Source organism: Triturus cristatus, chromosome 10 (genome assembly GCF_964204655.1).
Source record: "Triturus cristatus chromosome 10, aTriCri1.1, whole genome shotgun sequence".
Taxonomy (NCBI): domain Eukaryota; kingdom Metazoa; phylum Chordata; class Amphibia; order Caudata; family Salamandridae; genus Triturus; species Triturus cristatus.
Window position 1 is genome coordinate 1,082,979,432 of NC_140593.1, and position 22,949 is coordinate 1,083,002,380.

At 43.6% G+C, this 22,949-nt stretch overlaps 1 protein-coding gene across 1 annotated transcript in view; it reads left to right on the forward strand.

The window, feature by feature from the left end:
• Positions 1–22,949, forward strand: part of LOC146796600 (lysosomal alpha-glucosidase-like) — an 854,317-nt gene that overhangs the window by 635,525 nt on the left and 195,843 nt on the right. Inside the window, exon 15 of the mRNA XM_085629244.1 lies at positions 12,451–12,599. Within this exon, the coding sequence (XP_085485370.1) occupies positions 12,451–12,599 (149 nt within the window). The remainder of the gene's footprint in view (positions 1–12,450; positions 12,600–22,949) is intronic.

Here is a 22,949-nt window from a genome sequence, read left to right on the forward strand (position 1 = left end):
CCCTCTTAGTGCATTTTACATTAAATCCTATACTGGCATCAGTGTGGGTTTAATGTGCTGAGAAGTTAGCTGCCAAACTTCCCAGGTGTCAGCGAAGCCATTATGGAGCTGTGGAGTTCGTAATGACCAACTCCCAGACTATATACTCTCCATGGCTTTACTGCACTTACAATGTCTAAGAATGGACTTGTACACTGTAGGGGTACAGTGCTCATGGAACTGTACCCTCACCTGTGGGTTAGTGCACCCTGCTAGAGGGGCAACTTATCTAGGCCCCAGGCAGTGGGTTGCAGGCATGGCACACAGGGATTGGAAATGATGCAAGGTCCAAGGATCCTAAAGCTGGGTATCATAATGCCTTTATTCAGTTTGAATCTTCTTCCGAGGAGTTTGAACTCGAGGCCCTGGACCAACTCAGCCTCATAATCTACAAAGTGTTTTAGGGTTTTAGGTCTTTACGTATTGCCAATGCTTCGTTCATTCAATGTTTCCTGAGAAAGACAATTGTCCTATAATAATTTCGAATAATGTCTTTATTATTTTCATAAAATATGTGTCTTGTGATGATACAGTAACCAAACAGCCGACACGTGTTTCGCCCTGTGGTCTATACGACCTGGTTTTTCTCAAGGCTGTAAAAAAGTATATATAAATGTAATATTATACTTAAAAAACGAAATGGGATCCCCATAACAAAATAGTAAGTGGTAAGAAATTGCATATTAGGAGGTTGCAGAGAATGACCATTATGAGGTTTTGGTTGCATTACATTAAACATGTTCATGCCGCATTGAAGGATAAACTGATATCTGTCCGAGACCTCGCAATTATGTTCCCCTTTGGGATAGATAATGTAATTGGATTCAAACTGTTTACATCAACTTGCTTATTTCAAAACTATTAAGTTATTCTTTGATCTTCCTTATATGACTTTTTTTGACTGCAATAATCTTTCCCATCCCTCTCCCTTACAGAAAATGATTTATACTTGCTTTTAAATGCCATGAAGAACTTTATGATGTAATGCCCAAGATTTTCAATTGAGACTAAGAAAGGTACTATATGTATGATATATTTGATAAGGGCTGTCTTGTCTAAACCTCATCCTGCACAAAATTTCAGTGCATGCACACTGTGCTAATTATTATTGATTATCTTTTCTGATTTGTGAACTTATATTTTAATAAATTCATAGCGTATAGATAGAAATTCAATTGAAATACGTTTGCACAAATTTACGTTTACTTACTAACTTGCATGTTCTTTAGCCAGCACCTTCAAATCTCCATATAAAGGCTGTCCTATATATAGACTACATAGGTAATTATTTGTTATATAATGTATCTTTTTCGGGCTTTTTTACCCGTTTTTTTTACTTGGACTACCTTACTTTTTTCCCAAGCACTTTTTCATTATCTACTTGTCACTTCTTTTCTCGTGATCTCTTTATGATTTTTTGTCATTTGATCTTCTTTATGGTGCCTTTTCTCCTTCTTTTTTGCACCTTTACTAATGGCACAATTTCTTACCACTTACTATTTTGTTATGGGGATCCCATTTCGTTTTTTACTTATAATCTTACATTTATATATATTTTTTACAGCCATGAGAAAGCCCAGGTCGTATAGACCACAGGGCGAAACACGTGTCGGCTGTTTGGTTACTGTATCATCACAAGAACCATATTTTATGAAAATAATAAAGACTATTCGAAATTATTATCGGACAATTGTCTTTCTCAGGAAACATTGAATGAAAGAATCATTGGCAATACGTAAAGAGGAGTAAATACTCAAAACCTAAAACACATCGCACACAGGGACGTTTGCCACTTCGACTCTTTACTTTTCTCTGCACCAAAACACGCAGCCCGCAATGGCAGTGTGTGGGTGTTAAGGTACAGGGTCTCTAAGGGCGGCACAATAGGTGCTGCGGCCCTTAGAGGCCTTCCCTGGTCACAGTGCCCATGGTACCCATGGTACCTTTTACAAGGGACCAGAGATGTGCCAATTGTGGGTACAAAGGTACAGTTTTTGGAAAGAACACAGGCCCTGGGAACCTGATTGGCAGGGACCCAAGATACATCAAGTCAAAGTGCATCAAATGTCAGGCAAAAAGTGGGGGATAACCATGCAAAAAGGGGCACTTCCCTACAACACTATATTTGATTAGATGGCATTGTTTTCTGTATTGAGTAAAATTTGGGGTTTCTTTGATTAATGAGAATGGAGTTTTATGTGTTTGTCCCATGCCTGGCCTTGGATGCGGTAAGGTATTTGTTATATCTTATACTTCTGGTATGGTTACATTTGTGATTATATTTGTAGGTGGATACCTATATTTTTTTCAGCCTTAATAGAGCAGCTTTGTGGTACCTAAGGTCAGTCATGCATGCCAAATTGAGTGAGGTAGGGCTGAAAATAAGTATGTGAATCAAGAAGGACGTGACTGTGGGTAGTGATGGAGTATCAAGGGTGAGTGTATGGGTGCATAGGGTGTTTGTTTGGAATTAATGGAGAGAAAATGGAAGTTAATAGAAAGTGTTTCAGTATGGAGTAAGGTTATTGGGAGATGCAGAAATAAGTGGGTGAGTGGTTTGTGTTTGGTAATAATGTCAAGCATAGTAGACAGTCTTGATATGAGGATCAGGGTGGGTGTATGAGTATAGGAGGTTATTGGAAGGTAGATGCTATGTAGAAGTATAAATTAGAAAGTAAGTATGTGCTGAGTGAGTGTGGTGAGGGTTGGGGGGTAAGTAAAGTGAATATGCGAGTGGGTATTTGAGTCTATATTTGTATGCATCGGTGAATGATGTAGTGGCAATAGATTACTGTTTCCCTTTTTCATATGTCTAGATGTGTGAGGTCTCGGGTAGCATTGTTTTCTTATTTATTTATTTTTATTGCTTTTTTATCTTTCTGTAATACTCTGCAAGGAAGCAAGGTATTTTGGCTGCAATGCAGGAGCCATCTGTCCTCATACCATCAGAAACATCAGTGGATGAGGCCTTAGGGAACGTCTTTGACTGCAGGGAGGAATAAACATCAGTGGTCCAAGGCAGACTTGAACACAAGTGACTCCAAATAGTAATAGAAATAAATTGGCATTGCTCTGAATAGTTCTGAACATCATTGGCCACAGGCAGTTTTTAATATCATTAGTGTGTGACCGTTTGTAACTTCAGCAGCCCCTCCAGTATTAAGCAGACTTCTGCAGTATTGAACTTTAGCGGCTCATATCATTTAACATCAATGGTCATTTGCATTAATAAACCTCAGTTGTCCAGAACAGGCATGAACATCAATGGTACTGGGCACACGCCATGTCACCACACTGACACCTGTCAGCTCTGCAGGCTAAGTTGGACTTATTTAGCAGTTACAGCCACTAGGGTGGAGGACATGCTCTCTGTCGCTGCTTAGCTCGTCTTTCTGTGGTGTGATCTCACTCCCTATGAGGGGGTTCTGATAAACAACTTCTGTTCCGCCCATAATAAAATCAGCTATTGCTTAGGAGCCCTTACAGTGGGCTCCTGGATGAGATTTTTCTGATGCATTGGTTACCATGCCACCCTGCATGGGCTTACTAAGTAACCAGCCTTGCCATCGTGTTACTTAGCACGCTCAGCCTCATGCAATAGGTTTCCAAGCCCTCTCGCTTTTACTGTAGTGTTTGTCTTTGCTAGTGCTTATATTATCTGGATTGTTTTTATTCATATATGTAATAATAAAAAAATGGAAGTCTTTTTATTTGCATTTTTAAGAAAACATAAAAGCCGCATACATCAGAGGTCCAGCAGCTTGACAAATTTATTGTTAACTCATGGAAGACATAACAAACACGGCAATTGGACAGTTATTCAATTAGAAATTGTTCATCTAAAAAGTGGAATTGTGCAAATTAGTCATACAAGATCCAGATTAGTGCAAACGCAATCCAGATCTGAGATAAAGTGCGTGTGCAATACCTGATGATTCACTGGAAAGCAATTGCCAGAGTAATCCGGTGGTAGAAGGACAAGTGGAATATAAAGTATTAACATACGCGGATGATATAGCAATAGTTGCAACAAACCCACAACAAGCTTTGGTTGAGATCGAGGGAACAGCAAAGACATGACACTGCCCAAGAATCGGAGGATCTGGGGGTACCAAATATAACCATGTATTATTGGGCATGTATGTTACAAAATATGGGAATTTTGATTATGGGAAATGCACATATGCTTAGTTTAGCAGAATCCCCTTCAATCTATGAACTTAGATTGGGGGAGCAAGACAAAGGTTTGTTGCTGAACAATGTGGAACCTAGCTATTACAAAATAACAAAATGTAAGGTCCTGCTAGTGGCATTTAGAGTATGGTGACAATGTAAAACTACCCAAATATAATTATTACACACAATTATGGGGATACCCACCTTACCGTTGATATTCCACGATCCGATAGTAAGGAATTGGTAGCAAAAAGTGATCCTATGGCTGGGAGGTCTCTTTTCTGGATAAAATATAAGCTCATTTGAGGATCTTTGGGAGAAATTCAGGATTGCCAATCAACAGTTCTTTAAATATAGTCACATTTGGGATTTTATGAATAGGTAGGGGAAGACCTCTGGGCCAATGATTCAGATACCTATTATTTAGGAAATGGGTAAGAGAGCTAGGATCAGTGTTATTTATGACTTACTGTTACAAAATCTATAGGATGATTTAGAATCTCAGAATGATAAATGGGAAGTTAGGCTGGGGACAGAGTGCTCGATATTACAAGAATCCTTAGACATTGGTGACAAGGTATTATTAACAGTTGGTCTAAAGAGTCAACATTTTAAAACTTTGTTGGATTTGTATTTTACACCAGATAAATTGTTTAAATGGGGCCGAAGAGATGACGATCGCTGTCATCGTTGTGGGGACCCGGGTGATGAAATTTTTAACATGTTTTTTCTCTGTCCGAAATTAGGTCCTCTTTTTTTATGATATAGTTAAATTCTTAGAGCATATTATTGGAGGCCAAATAACAATCAATCCTACATTGACAGTATTTGGAGTAGTAGAAGACTTAGTGGGAAATTAGTCCGCAGAAAAAGAGGGCTATTTTATTTATCGCTATGGTAGTGGCACGGCTGTGCATTGCTACAAGCTGGCTCCACCCAGAACCCCCTACTTTTGTATGAGTGTAGATCTAGATTTTTGGCTATTTACAGCTTGGAAACAAAGTTGTATGAGTGTAAGGGGCAAAAGGCTCAGAAATGGGGGTTCCGGATATGGCGGTCGGTCTCTCAATTGTTAAATTGTGATGAATTGCATTAATTGACCACGTAGTTTCAAGAGAGAGGTATTTCATCTTGTCATTTACTGTGCTAATGGAATTGTATGTTAACTATATTATAAGTCTACTTTTTTTTTTAAATCTCCCTCTCTCTAATAAAGAAATCTTCTCCCCCTTCCCTTTTCTGATTTTCAAACCTGTTGTAATAATAATTTATGATGTAATAAGCCTCATTGTTATAAGTTTCTATTGAATTTGTACCAAGTTGAGGATTCTACACAGGATAGATTTTTAATACTCCTGTGAATTTCCTGACAGACCTCTTCGCCACACACCTTCTTTGTTAATGCAAATTGCCCTCTGGGAGTGGCACGAGATACCTGGCTTAACCCATATCTCTGAGGGCTATGGAAATCTAACCGGGATTGCTCTGAAAAATGGAGAAGTATACAAAACAGTGGTACCAAACATATGGCCGGTCCCCATGTGGTGAGCACTCAATTTTCAGTCATACACTTGTACTGATTACAAGGCATCTGAAGGTTTGCTAAGTTTAATGGGTACAAAGGAGAACCGACCTATCGATCAGTACCTGAGTGCTTGTAAACAATGGTTCATTAATTAAAAATTCCCTAAAACATGCAGCCTGCACTTCAAGCCCACTTAGCAGAGAAAAGGCAGGTAGAGCTATCCCGTTCCTTTCAGTCAAGTCCACTGATTTATGTGGCAATGGATGAACAAATTTGGTGGCATTGTCAAATTCTATGGCAAGGAAAAAGCAGATTATGTTCCATAATTTAGGACTTTCTGTAGTTTCATTCGTGTCCTCTTTTAACATATTAATCCTGTGTGGGCAAATGTTGCTCCTCAATAGCACAATTCTAACACATGAATACTGTAATCATCAGCTGAAAGGTTAACAATTGACGTTTGCACAGTAATTGCCACTGGCCTCAACGATGTGTTGCATTCTTATAGTAACGTTTGCTTCATTTGAGCTAGAAACAATTTTTTGTTGAAATCTGTAGACTATGCAGTAGATGGTTGATTATGTGGGTAGCATAGTAAGTCTATGATTCTGCAGAAAAGCTGGCGGCTTCAGAATTGCAAAAATTCCAGTTGCTGTGATTGTAGGCAAATCCTCTGTTCACCATCGAGATCTACTACTTATGGATATCTATAGCGACAGTTAATGGTAATGCAGAGTACTTCACAAAATACGCAACTGCTAACCCACCTTCCCAGTGTGAGCCTTACTAACACATTGTAGTACCCCGGACATACTGAGCACCTAAAATGCTTTCAGGGTAGGCTAAATGTTGAACTTGTGGGACAAGTTTGTTAGTATTCCAAGGGCAGACATGACCAGCACTGGCAGAAAGGCAAGAATTAGAAGTTACTAAGAAGATGGTACGAGAGATTAAAGAGATCGATTGCCAACCTGCAACAGATTATAGAAGTTGATTACTAATCGTGACAATATGTGTCCTACAGGGGCAGGGAATAGGTCTCAGTAGATCTGTCTCCACCTCATCAATCGAATTGCTGTGGCGGGCCTGGAGACATTACTCTGTCTTGGTTTTGATCTTTTTTTTTTTTGTCCGTATGTAAACAAGCTATAAAGTTAGCCAGTTATTATGCGTCACCATCAGCAATAACATTTGGGGTACTGCATGGCTTTTCCTTGTCGCCACATCTTTTTAATATGTACATAGCGCTGCTGGCTAAGGCTTTGGCAGCAAAAGGCTTTGAAATGTATATGTAATCTGATGATTCACAAATACTGTTAAGACTATATCTGGGAGTGGGTGGACCTAAACAGTTTGAGGCTGAATGCAGAGAAAACAGCGGTCTTAGTGGCCAAAATAAATACACCACCGGCCTCTGTCGACATATAGGCCTTCCCAACTTGGTTCATGGTTGATTAAGTGCATTGCCCCTCCCGCCCACCCATCTTTCCATGAGCAGGAGGGATTACACTACAAAATATAATGGGAAAGGAGGAGCAAGGCAGCTCAAAGCTGTCACAATGTTCTTTTCAAAGTTGTGGATAGGGCACTGGGGCTGTTGTTATCTTACCTGGGCCTCCTTCACACTCAACAAAAGTGAAGTGAATCCAGGCCCAGTGCAACTGTGCACTGCCACAGCACAGTAGCAAAAAAAAATTCTTTTTTGTTTTTCCACAACTTTTTTATTTTGGGGCAAAGGGCACATAGCCTGTCCCCTGACACAATTTTGCAAGTTTAGAGGTTGGAAGGATATTTTGGTAGGAAATGTCAAACAGTCTATCCAACCTTAGCACAGGAAAGTGACGGGTGCAAGACATTTGTCTACGTAAACGTGATTTCCCTCCTAATTTCTCAAAGTGCTACGCTGAGAGGATAAGCCCATCAGAACTTGTGTATTCTTTTCCAGTTATTCTCTTTTTTTTTAGGTCTCGCCTGGCGAACCTGCGCGAAAGCGCTGTCGCCAGCGAGATCTATTGTTGCTGACTTGCCTCGGAAGTGGGACAGAAGATGGGCACGCGCAAGGCTTTTGGCGGATTTGAGCCTGTGTATGCGCACATGAACACGCACGTCCACACACACGATGTGCACATCTCCTGTCCCCCTTCCGACCACATGCCAGCCCCGTTGGAGCGGCCCGCTGCAAGACGGGGCCGCTCAGAATGCCAAAAGGACACTTTGCACCAACAATAGCCCACACGGAGCCCCCCAGCCCTTCTTCACTCACCGGGCTGCTCTTCTGGGGCGGGGCTCCTCCTCGCGGCTGCAGCACTTCTCTTGCGGGGCTTCCCTGCACTCCTGGGAGCCCTGCGCTGCTGTGGGCAGCCTCGGTCGCCGCACTCTTCACCTGGGCCCCCTCCTGGGACCCGGGGCTACTCTCCACTCCGGCCGCCACTGCGGGGCTCTCCCTTCAGCATGGGAGCCCCGCGTTAGCACGGCACGCCGGTTTCTGTTTTTGCCGGAGCAGGCCCCGCCCAAGTCCCGGGCAAGGGCGCCTGACTTCCGGCATGAAGACTAGAAGTTAACAAGCAATTGCAATGCCATAGGTCTCGCATTGAAACGAGTTTGAACTATTGACATTTGCAAATAATAATGCCTTTTATTTTTGTTATCTTTTTAAAAACATAAATAAAAGGCATTGTTATTTACAATGTCAATAGCTCAAACTCGTGTCAATGCGAGACCTATTGCATTGCAAATGCTTGTTTTAAATGTCTGTGGGAATGTCATGACCTTCTAGACTAATGTCATTCTCCTTTCCAGTTCCAGAAAAAGGCTCTTTGACTTATTTTCACTTCATACTTTTCTCCCAAGGGCAGGCAGGATGGGACATTACTGTTGGTATGGTACAGAGCCAGCAGATGACCAACCTGGTGCTCGGTCTCCATTTCCAAATTTGCACCCTGAATACCATAAATAGGCCCAGGCCTCCTAACAGATGCCTTGTCTATAATTGCATGCAGGTTGGAACTGCCTCAGTATCCTTGACCTTTGGGCAGGATGGGGTGACTAAGTATCCTGAAAACAAAGTGGTATCCTCCCTTATAGAGATAATCTTGTAAGGAAACTAGAAACGACTTTTAAATTATATTCGACCTAATCTAAAGATCGGGAAAGGCAAAACCTTTTTTTTTTATATAACCCTCACCCAATCGAATCGTGTCATGCTTTCATCCTAAAGGTCAGACTTCTTAGAGATTTTTAGCTTTTTTTTTACATTTAAGAATTCCTCAATCTCCCCAAGGTATCCCTTTATTAGTGGGGTGACTGGGAACAGTTAAAAAGTATTAATAAGTGGGGCAATAAGGAGATTAAGGTCCATTGACTCTAACTTATGATCGCCAATATGTTTCTGCCCTACTCTATTGGCTTCAATAGGTCCTGGGCATTCTACAGGGCGGTAAAAAAGAAATAATTCCCCCAGTGACGCACTTCTGCAACTTTAGCAGCTTGATGCGTTGCATACAAGAGCAGAGCTAGTGCATGCGAAAAGAACACTCGGTATACTTGCTGTATATGTGAAGTATCTGTAATAAAAGAAGATATGTTGTATTTCCTTTCCTACACACATGCTTTCTCATAAGTGGATCATGTGTCCTTACATTCTTTAAAAAAAAGTATATATAAATCTTTGAATTATGCAATATATACATTTCCTATCCGGAAAATGCTCATAATATTGGGTTAATCGCCCCATGTCTTTCTTTTATTAGACTTAGTTTCTGAATTTAGGACATCCATTTGAATACTTAATATCATAAGATTGTTTTATTTATTTTTTAATGCGCTTATTGTGCACCCATTTTATACAAAACAACAATTTGACAAGTGACCTGCAGCCGTAACATGCAACTGTCTGAGACAAATGTATGACATCCTGGTTGTTAATTTACTGGCTCTGACTTACCCCGGAATCTTATATTTTTTTATAAATCAGGTAGCGGTGGGGGTACGCCCTGTAGTCACACTCTGAGATTTAGCACTATTAGAAAAGTTTTATAAACAGATGAGCGGGAAGGAAGATAACATCAAGAGTCAAGTTAGACAAGTCAGGATCTGCTCTGTTAGGTGGTGTTGTATCCGACTTTGAGACCCGTCGGTCAGGTGGTTGTTCTCACGTTTTCAAGGGTCCTTCCCTGCGGGAAACCTACTTGGAGCTCCACTCAGCCTGGATGGTGGCAGAGTGTTCACCAGGCTGAGTGTTAAGTACACTCACTTAGTTAGTCACCTGTGATCACTCCAGCCACACATGCTTGTGGGGCATGTCTTGTCTCACGTGCTCGTTCACTTGCCAATTCCAAAAATCTGAAGAATGCTCAGGACCTATTGAAGCCAATAGAGAAGGGCAGAAACATGTTGGCTATCATAAGTTAGGGACATAGGACCACAATCTCCTTATTGGCCCACTTATTAATAGTTTTTTTACTGTTCTCAGTCTCCCTGCGAATAAAGGGATACCTTGGGGTGATTGAGGAATTCTTTAATGTAAAAAATAAAACTAAAAATCTCTTCTAAGAGCTCTCTGGACATGATTGAGCCCACCCTGACCTTTAAGAGTCAGGGTGAACGAGATGATGAAGCATGCCACTATTAGAGTGGGTGAGGGTTATATGAAAAAAGGTTTTGCCCTTCCCCATCTTTATATTAGGTGGTATAACATTATTAGGTGGAATGTCCAGCGCCTTGAGACCCTAACTGGTGAGTAGCTGAGCTTTATAAACTTCGATTGATTGATTGATCAATTGACTGATTGGAATACAAGTATTTTCCTGTTTTCTTACTAGATTATCTCTATGAGGAAGGATACCACTTTGTTTTCAAGTTATAATATAGTAAGTATGTATCCCCTCTTCTTTCACAATTGAAAGAAACTCTCCACCCATCCAGGACCTGGAGTTGCTCTCCAGACCCCAAACTGATGAAAGACTAACAAACCTGCCCATGCTTGGGCAAACTGGCAGCATACTGCATAGAGCCACTAATGCGTGTTAATGCCTGCTCCACTAATGTTCTTACTCCCTATGGCAGTTGATACTTATTATTGCTTGGGGTTATTAGGGCTCGGTAGTGGTGGGGCCGTTAAGCTCATTAATGGTGCCATCATTAGGTCTCATTACTGCTTGGTGTCATTAGTGTTCATTATCTTCATGGCAATTAAAGGTCACTAATACTAGGTCATTGTTGCTCCATTAATACTACTACTAGTGAGTGCCAATATTGCTTGGTGCCATTCTTGTTTATTACTGAATACACCGATTGATGTTCACGAGTGACTAAGACCATTGACGCTCATTATTGCTTCCTAGTGACATTGATTAGTTCCTCGCAACATGTATTTTCATTACCATCTCTGACCCATATTGATACTCATAAGTGACTGGCTGCAGTGTTGCTCAGTACTACTAAGTCACTTGTGTCTCAATATTGTCTGACAGCATTTCTCATTAGGTACTGTACTGACAATGGGCATCAGTACCTGGGACCTTTAACACTTATTAATATATGGGCACATTCAGGCTGTTTTCTAGTGGGGGACAATGATCTTCATTAAAACCAGTATCCATAGACGCTAAAGGATGAGGTTTGGAACCACAAAAACAAATAACGATATTGCCTGAACTAAACTGCAGTTGAAGTTAATTAAGGTTGATGGGAGTTAAATAGTGTGTACAAAACCTTAAAGACGAGAAGTACAGATATGCAATGTAGTTGCCACATAGTTGGCTATCACTGTGCAACTTACTGCAAGTGGCAGTACATTTCACTACATGCAAACATGTGACAAAACATTATAGCGAGAACATCTGACATCCACTTAAGTCTCCAGTGTCATAGCAAAATGGCACTTTTTTCTGTCTAAAAGCACTATCTTCCATGATGTTTTGCATAGAAACAAACATATCGCTGGAGTTCAAAGCTGGAAAATAAATTAGATAGATAATTTCACACACATCCAACTTAGTACAGTAAATTCATAGATTGAGCCATTTACTGCACCCACTTGGAGATGCCACACATACACTACAAAAGACATAAGCGCAATTACCCTCTTACGTCCATGTACAGCAAAACACAAAAGAAGCACTAGCCACTATAGAGACATACACATATTATATACAAAGACCACAATATATATAATATATATAACACACCTTGTGTCCAATATAGGTCAGACATGCCACATAGCCTGCAACACTGTGCTCAGTTTACTTCCAGCATCCTGCAATAGTAGGGCTAAAGATCCAAAATCCTACACCCATAGCTGAGCATAGAAGACCTTGCCACCCATCCTAGTGGCAGCCCAGAACATAAAATCTGAAATACATCAGTACTTGTCAATGCAGACTCTGATCCGTTTTAGAAACCTTGCAACGCTTTGGAAAGTGCTTCAATAAAGCGAACATCACTAAAAGACTAGTACCGGAAGGACATGCATTCTACAATTGTCAATAATATTATAACACTTTTTTTGTATTTGGTAGGTACACCAGGAACTGTGAATTATTGACATGCCTGAATGTAACGGTGACCATCTGTTTATTGATCAGAAATCTATGCTCTTTGTGTACTACGCAGACGTTATGGGAACTGGTTCCTGACTAATGGATTAAGGTTTATAAGTATCTCCACCATCCCTCTTAAAGTAACCTTTTTATTATGATCTTTTTTTGTAGGCTCAGGATCCTACATCCTTTTCATCCTCCGGGCGAAATGCCATGAAGGATGCTTTGCTGACACGATATTCTCTACTTCCATTCCTCTACACCTTGTTTCACAAGTCACATCTTAGAGGAGAGACTGTAGTCCGTCCGTTGTTTTTTGAGTAAGTAACACATTTTCTCTAGATTGATTTGTTCATATAGAGGTCCTTTATTTTGATTGTGTGTCTAGAATGAATGGAACTGAACTGTTTTACATTTAAGGCGTACTTTATTTCTGCATTGGACTAATGTCTTCTTTTTGTGACTGAACGCTTCAATTTTCAATGGATTTGCAGAACCTTATCAGGGACTCAAAACAAGCAAATGTTTAACCTCAGAGACATACTGACTATTGCACATCAGCAAACTGTGCTTTTCCTCCTTGATGGCTTTTGGTCAATTATTACTTTGAATGTGAAATTCCTTGAAAGAGCTAGACAGAAGTCAGTACTGCATCCATTGAAATGTGATGCGGTTTCTAACTGACTTACTTCATGCAATGAAACAGTGACGCCAGAACATGGATCTCTGAAGCCTCATTAATCCCTTTCTGCTTGATCATATAAAATCATGACTAGGCATGTCTTCATGTAGTGTATAAATGTTCTTCAAGCTTGCAATTCTATTTATCTTGACATAGCCACCCAACTGAAAAATGTCTGAACAGTATTTCTTTCACTTTGAGGAATTGGTAATGCACGCTTCTGTTCCTTATTTGAACCTCAGCCATTGCCTCTTGCCTATCTATTTCAGGACAAATGGCTTCAGTCAGCAGTGTCCTATAGCCCATGTTCAGTTCTCTTACTGACCATGGATTTTCCACTGTGAGCTCAAAATTGGCAGGCCACCCTAAATTGTGCCACCTCTGATAATAGAGGGAGGCCATTTTTCTTCATAGGCTTGAAGGGAGGTAAAGTTGGTAGCAGCTGAGATTTGAACGAGGGTTGTAAGCATTTTTTCCATTATCTTTCACTGTGTAACCCTGTAAATAAGGCCTTCTTCCCCCTCCTTGTCGTGTTGCAGTGTGGCCTGTAAATGATGGTGTATGTTTTGAATGTTCTGTGATTGGAAAGCCATGTGTGGAGTGAATGTGGTTCTCTTTGACAACACAATGATTATAGCTCAAGAGAGACATGCGCCTTCAAAATTGTCTTATGTAAATGACAGCCTATATTTAGTTTTCCCTCATCTGGGAACACGGAAAAACATTTGTGTGATCCGAGCCTAAAGCTTTGTTTGGTTTTGGGCAATGGTTTTAGACTATCTTCAGTTTGGTTGTTCAGGCAACCATCTTCTCTAATCTGCCAAGGGAAGGCTTACCCCTAAAAGGGTGTTTGTAGCCTTCTCTGAGCAGATTAGTCTTGTAGCCATCTGTGGTCTGTTTGTCAGGCTCAGGAAGCTATCTGGAAATTCAAAACTTTTGCACTTTCATGTCCATCTGTCTAGCCATTTGGTGATCGACCCTTCCCATCAATGTAGGAAATGATGCTGGTCCATCTCTATTACCTGTTGGTTCAGGGCCACTAAAGACATTTTTGTTGTTGAACCTACACTGCCTCTTGTCCCCCTGAGTTGGTGGGAGCATTTAATGCCCTGTTTCCAGTGCAAGAGGGACATGAAGGATTTTCCCTTTCACTCCAAGATGCATCCGTTGGATTATTCACAGTAGTCTGACTCTAATGCCCAATTAGGCCTGTAGTAAAAAGGCATAGACTTAGTATAGTAGAGTCTCATATCATCTTAGCTCAATGTTTGCTTAACACTGCATGTTGTGGAGGACTCACTTGTGCCTACCACCTCCCTGACCCAGGGGGTCACAAGAACTCAGATTTTATGCCACACAATAAGTTCCAGCAAAGCCCTACAGAGCTCTGTTCTGGCATCTTTTGAAAATTATATCCACTGCATCTTTTCATTGTTGCCTCCGAATACACATAATACCATTTTTCTGATTTCAGTTTCTTCACTGTGTTTATTCCTTGTTGCATCTCCTATGATGTGCTGTCAATGTGTGAACGCAACACATTTTGCTATATGTCCTTTTTTTAACTGGTTGAGTTATGGATAAACAGTTTCGAAGTAAATACATAGTTGAACGATTCAAATAAGAATTGAAATCCATAGAAAGGATCCATTGGTTTGAGGAAATGTCAAAAGACATTAAAAATACAGTGGTGAAACCATGGCTGAAAAATGTTGCATAGACAAGTTGATTAAAGATCAGACAACAATGTTTTAGAAAGATGGAGGGCAATCTAGATTGCAATAGCTTATATAATAGTAAGGGAGAACAGCTAAAGAATTGGGATAAAACACAGATGCAGATGTGCAGGGCAAGTGTAGCAGTACGTCTAGTTAATAAATATAAACCAAGCAATGTGATGCTCGGAACTTCAGTTCCCGATTCAGTTTATACCCTGTTTCTGACCAATTCACAGAATTAGAAGTTGTAGAGGTATCATTCATATTGGATTGGGTTAAATCAGTCAGAAGCATGGTGACCGCTATTCTGGTTCAGGGTGGAAAATAATTCATGAAATATGCTTGCTTAGGTACCCAGCTAGCCTTTGATGACCAAACCTGAAGAAAAGCCAGAGCCTCACCCATCTAACAGCTTAGGCAGAGAACCAACTGGGGCAAAGAGAAAGCTGTAAAATTACATGCCCAGAAGTATGACTGGCCCCAGTTAGGTGAGCATGAGCATGGCAGTTGTATAAACCTTCAGAGACTGATGCCCAGACAAAGTATGTGCTCTGAAATAGTCTCTGAGCTGCTAGACCAATTAAAATGTTTTTTTCTAAATAGATTTTAAATTGGTTGACTTGTTACCTTAACATTGATGTCTGTCTAAAGCTAAGAGGTCTCTCTTAAAGCCTTGCCACACATGGTTTACAACAGATTTCTGAGATTACCCATATTTGGGAAGGCATTTACCGCTAACTGCATAAACACTTGCCTTAGGGCAGCCAGGCTTAACAACCATTTTCTGCAAACACCTCAAGGGTTCAAGAAAAAAAGCTAGTCTTTCTCTAAAAGTGACAGATGAATCATCAATTGGAGGTGCTCCTCTAAGACGGCACATAAAAGAAAGAACATTAAAGATATTGGAAAATGGGATAAAAGGGATAAAAGGGTGAAGATTCACTACTGACACAGCTTTTCTTTGTGTTAAATATACCCTCCTAGGTGGTAGTTTAGATCCTTCTACAACACTGGGAAAGGCATGAAAATCAACTTTGCTGACCAAATCCTCATTGATGAACTCTTTACTAGAAAAGGACCCCTCTCGTTAAACCGGTAACACCAAGCCTTTTTGCTGCTATGGAAAAGATTTCTCAACTAGCTCATCTACTCCGATCAGTGACTTTCCTGTTGATCAAAGTCTGTGTCCCTCATAAGTGACCACTTCACTGATGTGCTCAACATCATCATTGATATTATGCTTAATAACCAGAACAACCTTATCACTAACAATAGCATTGTTGACAAAGACTGTCTTTGATTGTTGTCAAAGACATCCATAGCTCCAACTAAAAGTGTTCAAAGCATCTGTGTCTTTAGATACACATGCTGTACATACTACTGCTGTGTAGTGTTGGGTTTGGACATTGCAATTTTTCTTCGAAGAAGCTTCAAGTCACCACAATGCGCATGAAGACCCACTCTACCTTAGATCAGTGCTTCCCAACTTTTTAGAACCACAGGCTAAATTTTAGAACAACAAACTTTAGCCACCCACCTTGCTTAAATAAAGTATCATGTGGTAGTGTGCCGTCATTTACAGACTTTCTATTGAAATGACCAATAAATGTATCTAAAACAGACACAGTTTTACTGGTAAAACTATATTGCACACAAATGAGTGCGTGGAGATCGGGTTACCGTGAATATATTTATAATTTGTGCATCACCAAGTAAAGTGTCTTGATTTATTTTGATCTTATTAAAATCTGTTTCCAACACATTTCAGAATTTTAAAAAAAACTTTCTTTGGTTTTGCTTTCTTAACGGCTAAAAGTGGACAGTTCTTTTACAGGAATTTACATTTTGTTGTGTTTTTACAAACAAATTACATCTTACAGCCTTTCCTTTTACACTCCCTATACCACAGCAAGATTGTCACATAATTCACTTTACTTTCTCTGACTGCAAAGTGAGTAGAGTTTGTAAATACCCATCCCAGTGTAAGCAGCAATTTGTCAGAAGACATAGCCTGACATTTGACCTCTGTTTTTTAAGTGCAGCAAATGTGACAAGATGAACACAGAATTCAAAGGCACCTTTATTTATTGCTTAGAGTTTCCCGAACGACCAAAACTTTACTTGAGACCCACCATTGGGTCGCGACCCACAGTTTGGGCAATGCTACCCTAGATTGATATCTTTTGCCATCTGTTACAAATGTGCATCAAGACCGCCGTGATCCTTGTGGCTTTTTAGAGCCTATCTACTCCACTCTTTGAAACAAACGTCTCTGATAGCAATTACTGTGTGATCAATTGGTACTTCACTCTGTTCGAGGCATGTGGGCTGCTGAATTCATATCCGTGCATAGATCGCCGCCTAGTGTTGGGTCCGGATGTTTGCACGTTGTTGTCCTGGAAGAGTCTTCGAAGTATCCTTGGATAGGTGACTCCTCCCCTGGACTACAGTGCGCATGGGCATCCTCTCCATCCTCAGATTGTTTTTTTCCGCCATTGGGTTCGGATGTGCTATCTTAGCTCAAGTTAGGAAAATATTTGGTCGAGGCCAAAAGGCCTTTAGTTCACGTCGGTACTGTTTATCGATCGGGTTTCGATACAATCTTGTTAGTTTACTAACTTTCAGCACCGACTTTTTTCGCATTTACCTGTCCATCGACTACTTCGACGATGGAATCGAGGACGCCATTCAAAAGGTGTCCGGTATGCAATGCGAAGTACCCACACATCGACGTCCATCCGGTGTGCAACAAATGCCTTTCGCCGGACCACGACGAATCGACATGCATGGCCTGTGCCCGGTTCCGTTCCAAGAAGACTCTACGGAATCGACGAGCGGCGAGACTCGAGGCGCAGCACGCGGCACCGGCCCCAACAGACATCTTCGACGAGGCCGAAGACGTCGAAGAATTAGAAGTCTTGCCCTCCAGTCCCGTTTCCGAACACGAACCCGGATCGGACGAGGTAGACGAGTCACTCTTCCACAGAGGTGAAGACGACACCGAGGTAGGAGACGACGAGGAGGCCTTAGGGGCCGAAGAGAGTAGCTCCAATGATGAACAAGGCCTACCTGTTCAAACCGAAGAAACACCAGTGCCACAGCCTATGGCTCCGGTCGAGGGATCGCCTTCGGGCCTTACCCGAGACCCATCCCGCAGTTCTTCGGCCCCGCCCTCGGGCCCGGCCTCGGACGTTCAGCGGCAGCCATTACTGCATAAACCAGCTGGTTTCCCTACCGCAAAACCGAAACCGAAAGCTGCTCCGGTTCCTACGAAACCGAAACTGAAAGTGGCGCTGGTCGGATCGAGGCCTTCCACGCCTTCGACGCCAGCACAACGCGTCGGCACCGACCGCACCAAGAGAGACTTCGGTGCCGAACTTGAAGCGGGCGACGTCGGAGTCGACAAACGGAAAAAGGCCATCGGCACCGACAAACCTGCTCGGCTACCGGCACCAACGACACCGAGGGCCGTACCGCCTGCTGCGTCTCGCATCGCTCCCTCGACGACACCTAAGCCTCACGTATCGAAGACGTCGACGGTGATCTCCGCACCTCGACTCGATGAACCGCCGGCGCCGAAAAAATCCACGGCCGCCTCTACGAACCTGGCCGGTGCCAAAGCCTCAAAGGCGCCCCAAGTACGACCTGGTGCGACGCAAGGCAGCAAAACCACGGCTGCCCTCCAGGACCCGTCGGGTTCCGGTTCGATCGGAGCTCCAGCAGCCTCTTCGGTGCCAGCCAACATTACCTTCGGCTTGCCTCCGTCAACAATCCCAAAAATGTTCCAACTCAGGACACGGGTCACCCAGACTACGGTCACACCTGCTGAGACGTCTCCGGCACGTGTCATCGACTCCGACACTGGCAGGATGATTCTCCACGACCGAAGGATAACTTCGGAGCCAACATTGGACCCTTTCAGGATCCCACTAAAAAGGAAGTTGCCTGTAGATTCAGAACCTCTCCTTTATGAACCTTTCCATTCATCCTACCAGGATCCACACCGGTTCTCCCCCACACGCTCCGACACGGATGCATTGGAGGACTACATGGATGACCAAGTCCCCTACCATGTAGACACAGACCCGGATGACCAGCAGGACCCTGATCAAACTTGGGGCGACCCTGCAGACCCCAGTGCACCTCTCGATGCACAGGACCCACAACTCTATGGGGCAAAAACATCTCCCACGGAGGATACTGCGGCGTTCAACGCTCTTATTGAACGTGCTGCAAATAACCATGGGGTACAGCTTCACTCTGATACCATCGAAGATGACTTTCTAATGGACACCTTTGCATCCTCAGAAAGACATGTAAAGACTCTGCCAATGTTGAAGGGGGTCCTCAAACCAGCCAAGGACATTTTCAAGGAACCCACCAGGGCACGAGTGATAAACCCCAGGATTGATAAGAAATACAGATCAGCACCTGGGGATCCTACTTACATCAGAGGCCAATTACCACTCGACTCCATCGTCGTAGCGAATGCTCGCAAGAGGGCACACTCGCAAACGACAGGTGACGCTCCTCCCCCGGACAAAGAGTCCAAGGTGCTAGAGACCTCCGGCAAGCGAGTTGCCGCCCAAGCTGCCAACATTTGGCGCATAGCCAACACTCAAGCGCTCCTCGCTCGCTACAATAGAGCGCACTATGACACACTGGAGCAACTACTTCAACACCTCCCTGACCCCTACAAAGAAGGTGCAGAAATCCTTATCAGAGAGGGACAGCTACTCACAAATGCTTCCATCAAATGTGCACTAGATGCTGCAGACACGGCTGCCAGGGCCATAAACACAAGCGTCATGCTGCGACGACATGCCTGGCTACGGATCTCAGGATTCAAGCCTGAGGTACAAAACAATATACTCAACCAGCCCGTCAACCCCGACTATTTATTCGGGCCAGAGGTTGACACCACCCTCGAAGATAAAAAAGGACACGGACACTGCAAAGTCCATGGGCGCCCTACAAACTCAGTCCTTTCGGAGCGGCTCCTTTCGTCGCCCCGGAAACAAGGGAGCAGGTAGAGGACAGGGGTCACAACAAACGTATAACAAAGGCAATACACAGACCACCTACGATAAAAACACCCGAGGTGGATATCGTGGCTCCAGTACAAAGGGCAGAGGACGTGGCTACGGCAACACCAGGTCCTCCCCCAAGAACAAGCAGTGACGCCCTCTCCCTTCCTCCCGACCACATAACACCTGTCGGGGGAAGGCTACAAAGGTTCCTGTCCACGTGGAACTCCATCACCACGGACAGGTGGGTCAAAGATATTGTAAAATACGGTTACTGTCTGGAGTTAACCTCCACTCCACCCACAATACCACCAAGAAGCCGTCCTATGTCCTCAGAGCACTTAACGCTCTTACAGCAAGAGGTGCAAAGTATGCTTCTAAAAGGCGCTATAGAGGTCGTACCCATCCACGAGCAGGGTACGGGAGTGTACTCCCTCTACTTCTTAATTCCAAAAAAGGACGGGTCGCTCAGACCTATATTAGACCTGAGACCCCTGAACCAGTACATTCTTTCAGAGCACTTTCACATGCTCACTCTACAGCAAGTCCTTCCGCTTCTCAAGCAGGGAGACTTCCTAGCCACACTGGACCTCAAGGATGCGTACTTTCACATACCCATCCACCCCTCACACAAAAAATACCTCAGGTTCACTGTTCAGGGGCAGCACTATCAGTTCAAAGTCCTTCCCTTCGGCGTGACAACAGCGCCCAGGGTTTTCACGAAGTGCCTAGCTACGGTGGCAGCACATCTACGGAGGCAGCATATACACGTCTACCCCTACCTAGACGACTGGCTCGTTCAAGCGAAGTCAGCCCAGCAATGTGCAAGCCACATGTCCCGCACCATTCACCTTCTTCACAGTCTGGGATTCTCACTAAATTACCCAAAGTCCCATCTCCAGCCCGCACACGTACAACAGTACCTAGGTGCGACTATAGACACTCTGGCGGCCACAGCTCAGCCAAATTTAGTGAGGATCAACAGCATACAACTGCTGATCTCCAAGTTCAAACCCAATCACTCACTTCCAGCGCGAGTGTTTATGCAGTTGATAGGCATGATGGCCTCCTGCATCTTCATAGTCCCGCACGCGAGATTACATATGCGCCCACTTCAGGAGTGCCTAGCACGTCAGTGGAATCAGGCTCAAGGACAGTTGAAAGACCTAGTGTTGGTGAGCGGTCGGGCATACAACTCTCTGCATTGGTGGAATCCACAAAACCTTTGCAAGGGCCGACCATTCCAAGAGCCTGTCCCACAGATAGTACTGACAGCGGACGCGTCTCTCCAGGGATGGGGAGCTGATGTACTCCACTACACAGTGCAGGGACTATGGACAACACAACAAAAGAAGATGCACATCAACCTTCTGGAACTGATGGCAATCTTCCTAGCCATGAAGGCATTCAAAGTACATCTATGCAACAAGGTCGTGTTGATCCGGACGGACAACATGACCGCAATGTACTACATACAGAAACAGGGAGGAACACACTCTCCACAGTTGTCTCATCTGGCTCAGAGCATGTGGAAGTGGGCCATTCAAAGGAACATGTTCCTCATGGCGGAACACCTCCCTGGCAAGGACAACCAGATGGCGGATCTGCTCAGCAGACACAGCCACCTGATGCACGAGTGGGAGTTACACCCATCAGTACTCCAACCGTACTTCCAGCAGTGGGGTCATCCAGAGATAGACCTATTCGCGACAAGCGAAAACGCAAAATGCCAAAGCTTCGCCGCCAGATTCCCACATCCGCAGTCGCAGGGCAATGCGATATGGATGAACTGGTCCGGCAGATTTGCGTACGCTTTTCCCCCAGCGCCGTTGATACCGCTGGTGGCTCGCAAACTCCGACAACACTCCCTGACACTCGTCCTAGTTGCTCCCACGTGGGCACGCCAGCCGCGGTACACCACCTTCCTCGAACTTTCCGTGGTGCCGCATCAAAGGCTGCGGATCAAACCCGCGCATTTGACGCAGAACCATGGAGAGGTTCAGCACCCAGATCCGCAACAGCTGAACCTGGCGATCTGGCTCCTGAAGTCCTAGAGTTTGGCTATCTCAACCTGCCACCTGACTGTATGGACATCATCAAGGAGGCCAGGAGACCCACTACCAGAGCTTGCTATGCAGCCAAATGGAAAAGGTTCGTCATTTATTGCGGTAATAATGACATCAACCCGCTGGACGCATCCATCCAAAACATCATCTGTTACCTCTTACACCTATATCGATGCAATCTGGCGTACACCACTATACGTGTCCATTTGACCGCAATCTCAGCCTATCTGCAAACCAGGCAGCACCTCTCTCTATTCAGAGTACCTGCCATCAAAGCATTCTTGGAAGGACTCAAACGAGTCATTCCACCAAGCCACCCACCGGCTCCAATGTGGAACCTCAACTTGGTCCTCACACGCCTGATGGGTCCACCCTTTGAACCTCTACACTCATGCGAGATTCAATTCCTTACCTGGAAAGTGGCCTTCCTTGTAGCGATCACTTCCCTAAGAAGAGTTAGTGAACTCCAGGCACTAACCGTTCAAGAGCCATTTATACAGGTTCACGCCAACAGGGTCGTACTACGTACCAACCCCAAATTCATGCCCAAAGTAATATCGCAGTTCCACATGAATCAGACTATTGAACTGCCAGTTTTCTTCCAAAACCCACAAACTGTTGCAGAAAGGGCACTACATACACTAGATGTACGGAGGGCCCTCATGTACTACATCGACAGGACTAAACCCTTCAGGAAGACAAAACAACTGTTCGTTGCCTTTGCCCCACACCACAAAGGTAACGCCATCTCCAAAGCAGGGATAGCCAGATGGATAGTTAAGTGTATTCAAATCTGTTATCAAAAGGCAAAACGCACATTAACTATTCCACCACGAGCCCACTCAACACGTAAGTTGGGGGCTTCCATGGCCTTCCTAGGAAATATTCCCCTGCATGATATATGCAGAGCAGCCACATGGTCCACTACACGCACATTTACAAAACACTATTGCGTAGATGTGCAGTCAAAACAGCAGGCAGCTGTAGGACAGGCTGTTCTCAAAACACTTTTTCAGACCGCTGCAGCTGGCACGGGTAGCCGCCGCCAATAGAGGGCACTGCTATGTATTCTATGCACGGATATGAATTCAGCAGCCCACATGCCTCGAACTGAATATGCTACTTACCAGTATGCATCTGTTCTTGGCATGTAGGGCTGCTGACATTCATATCGCCC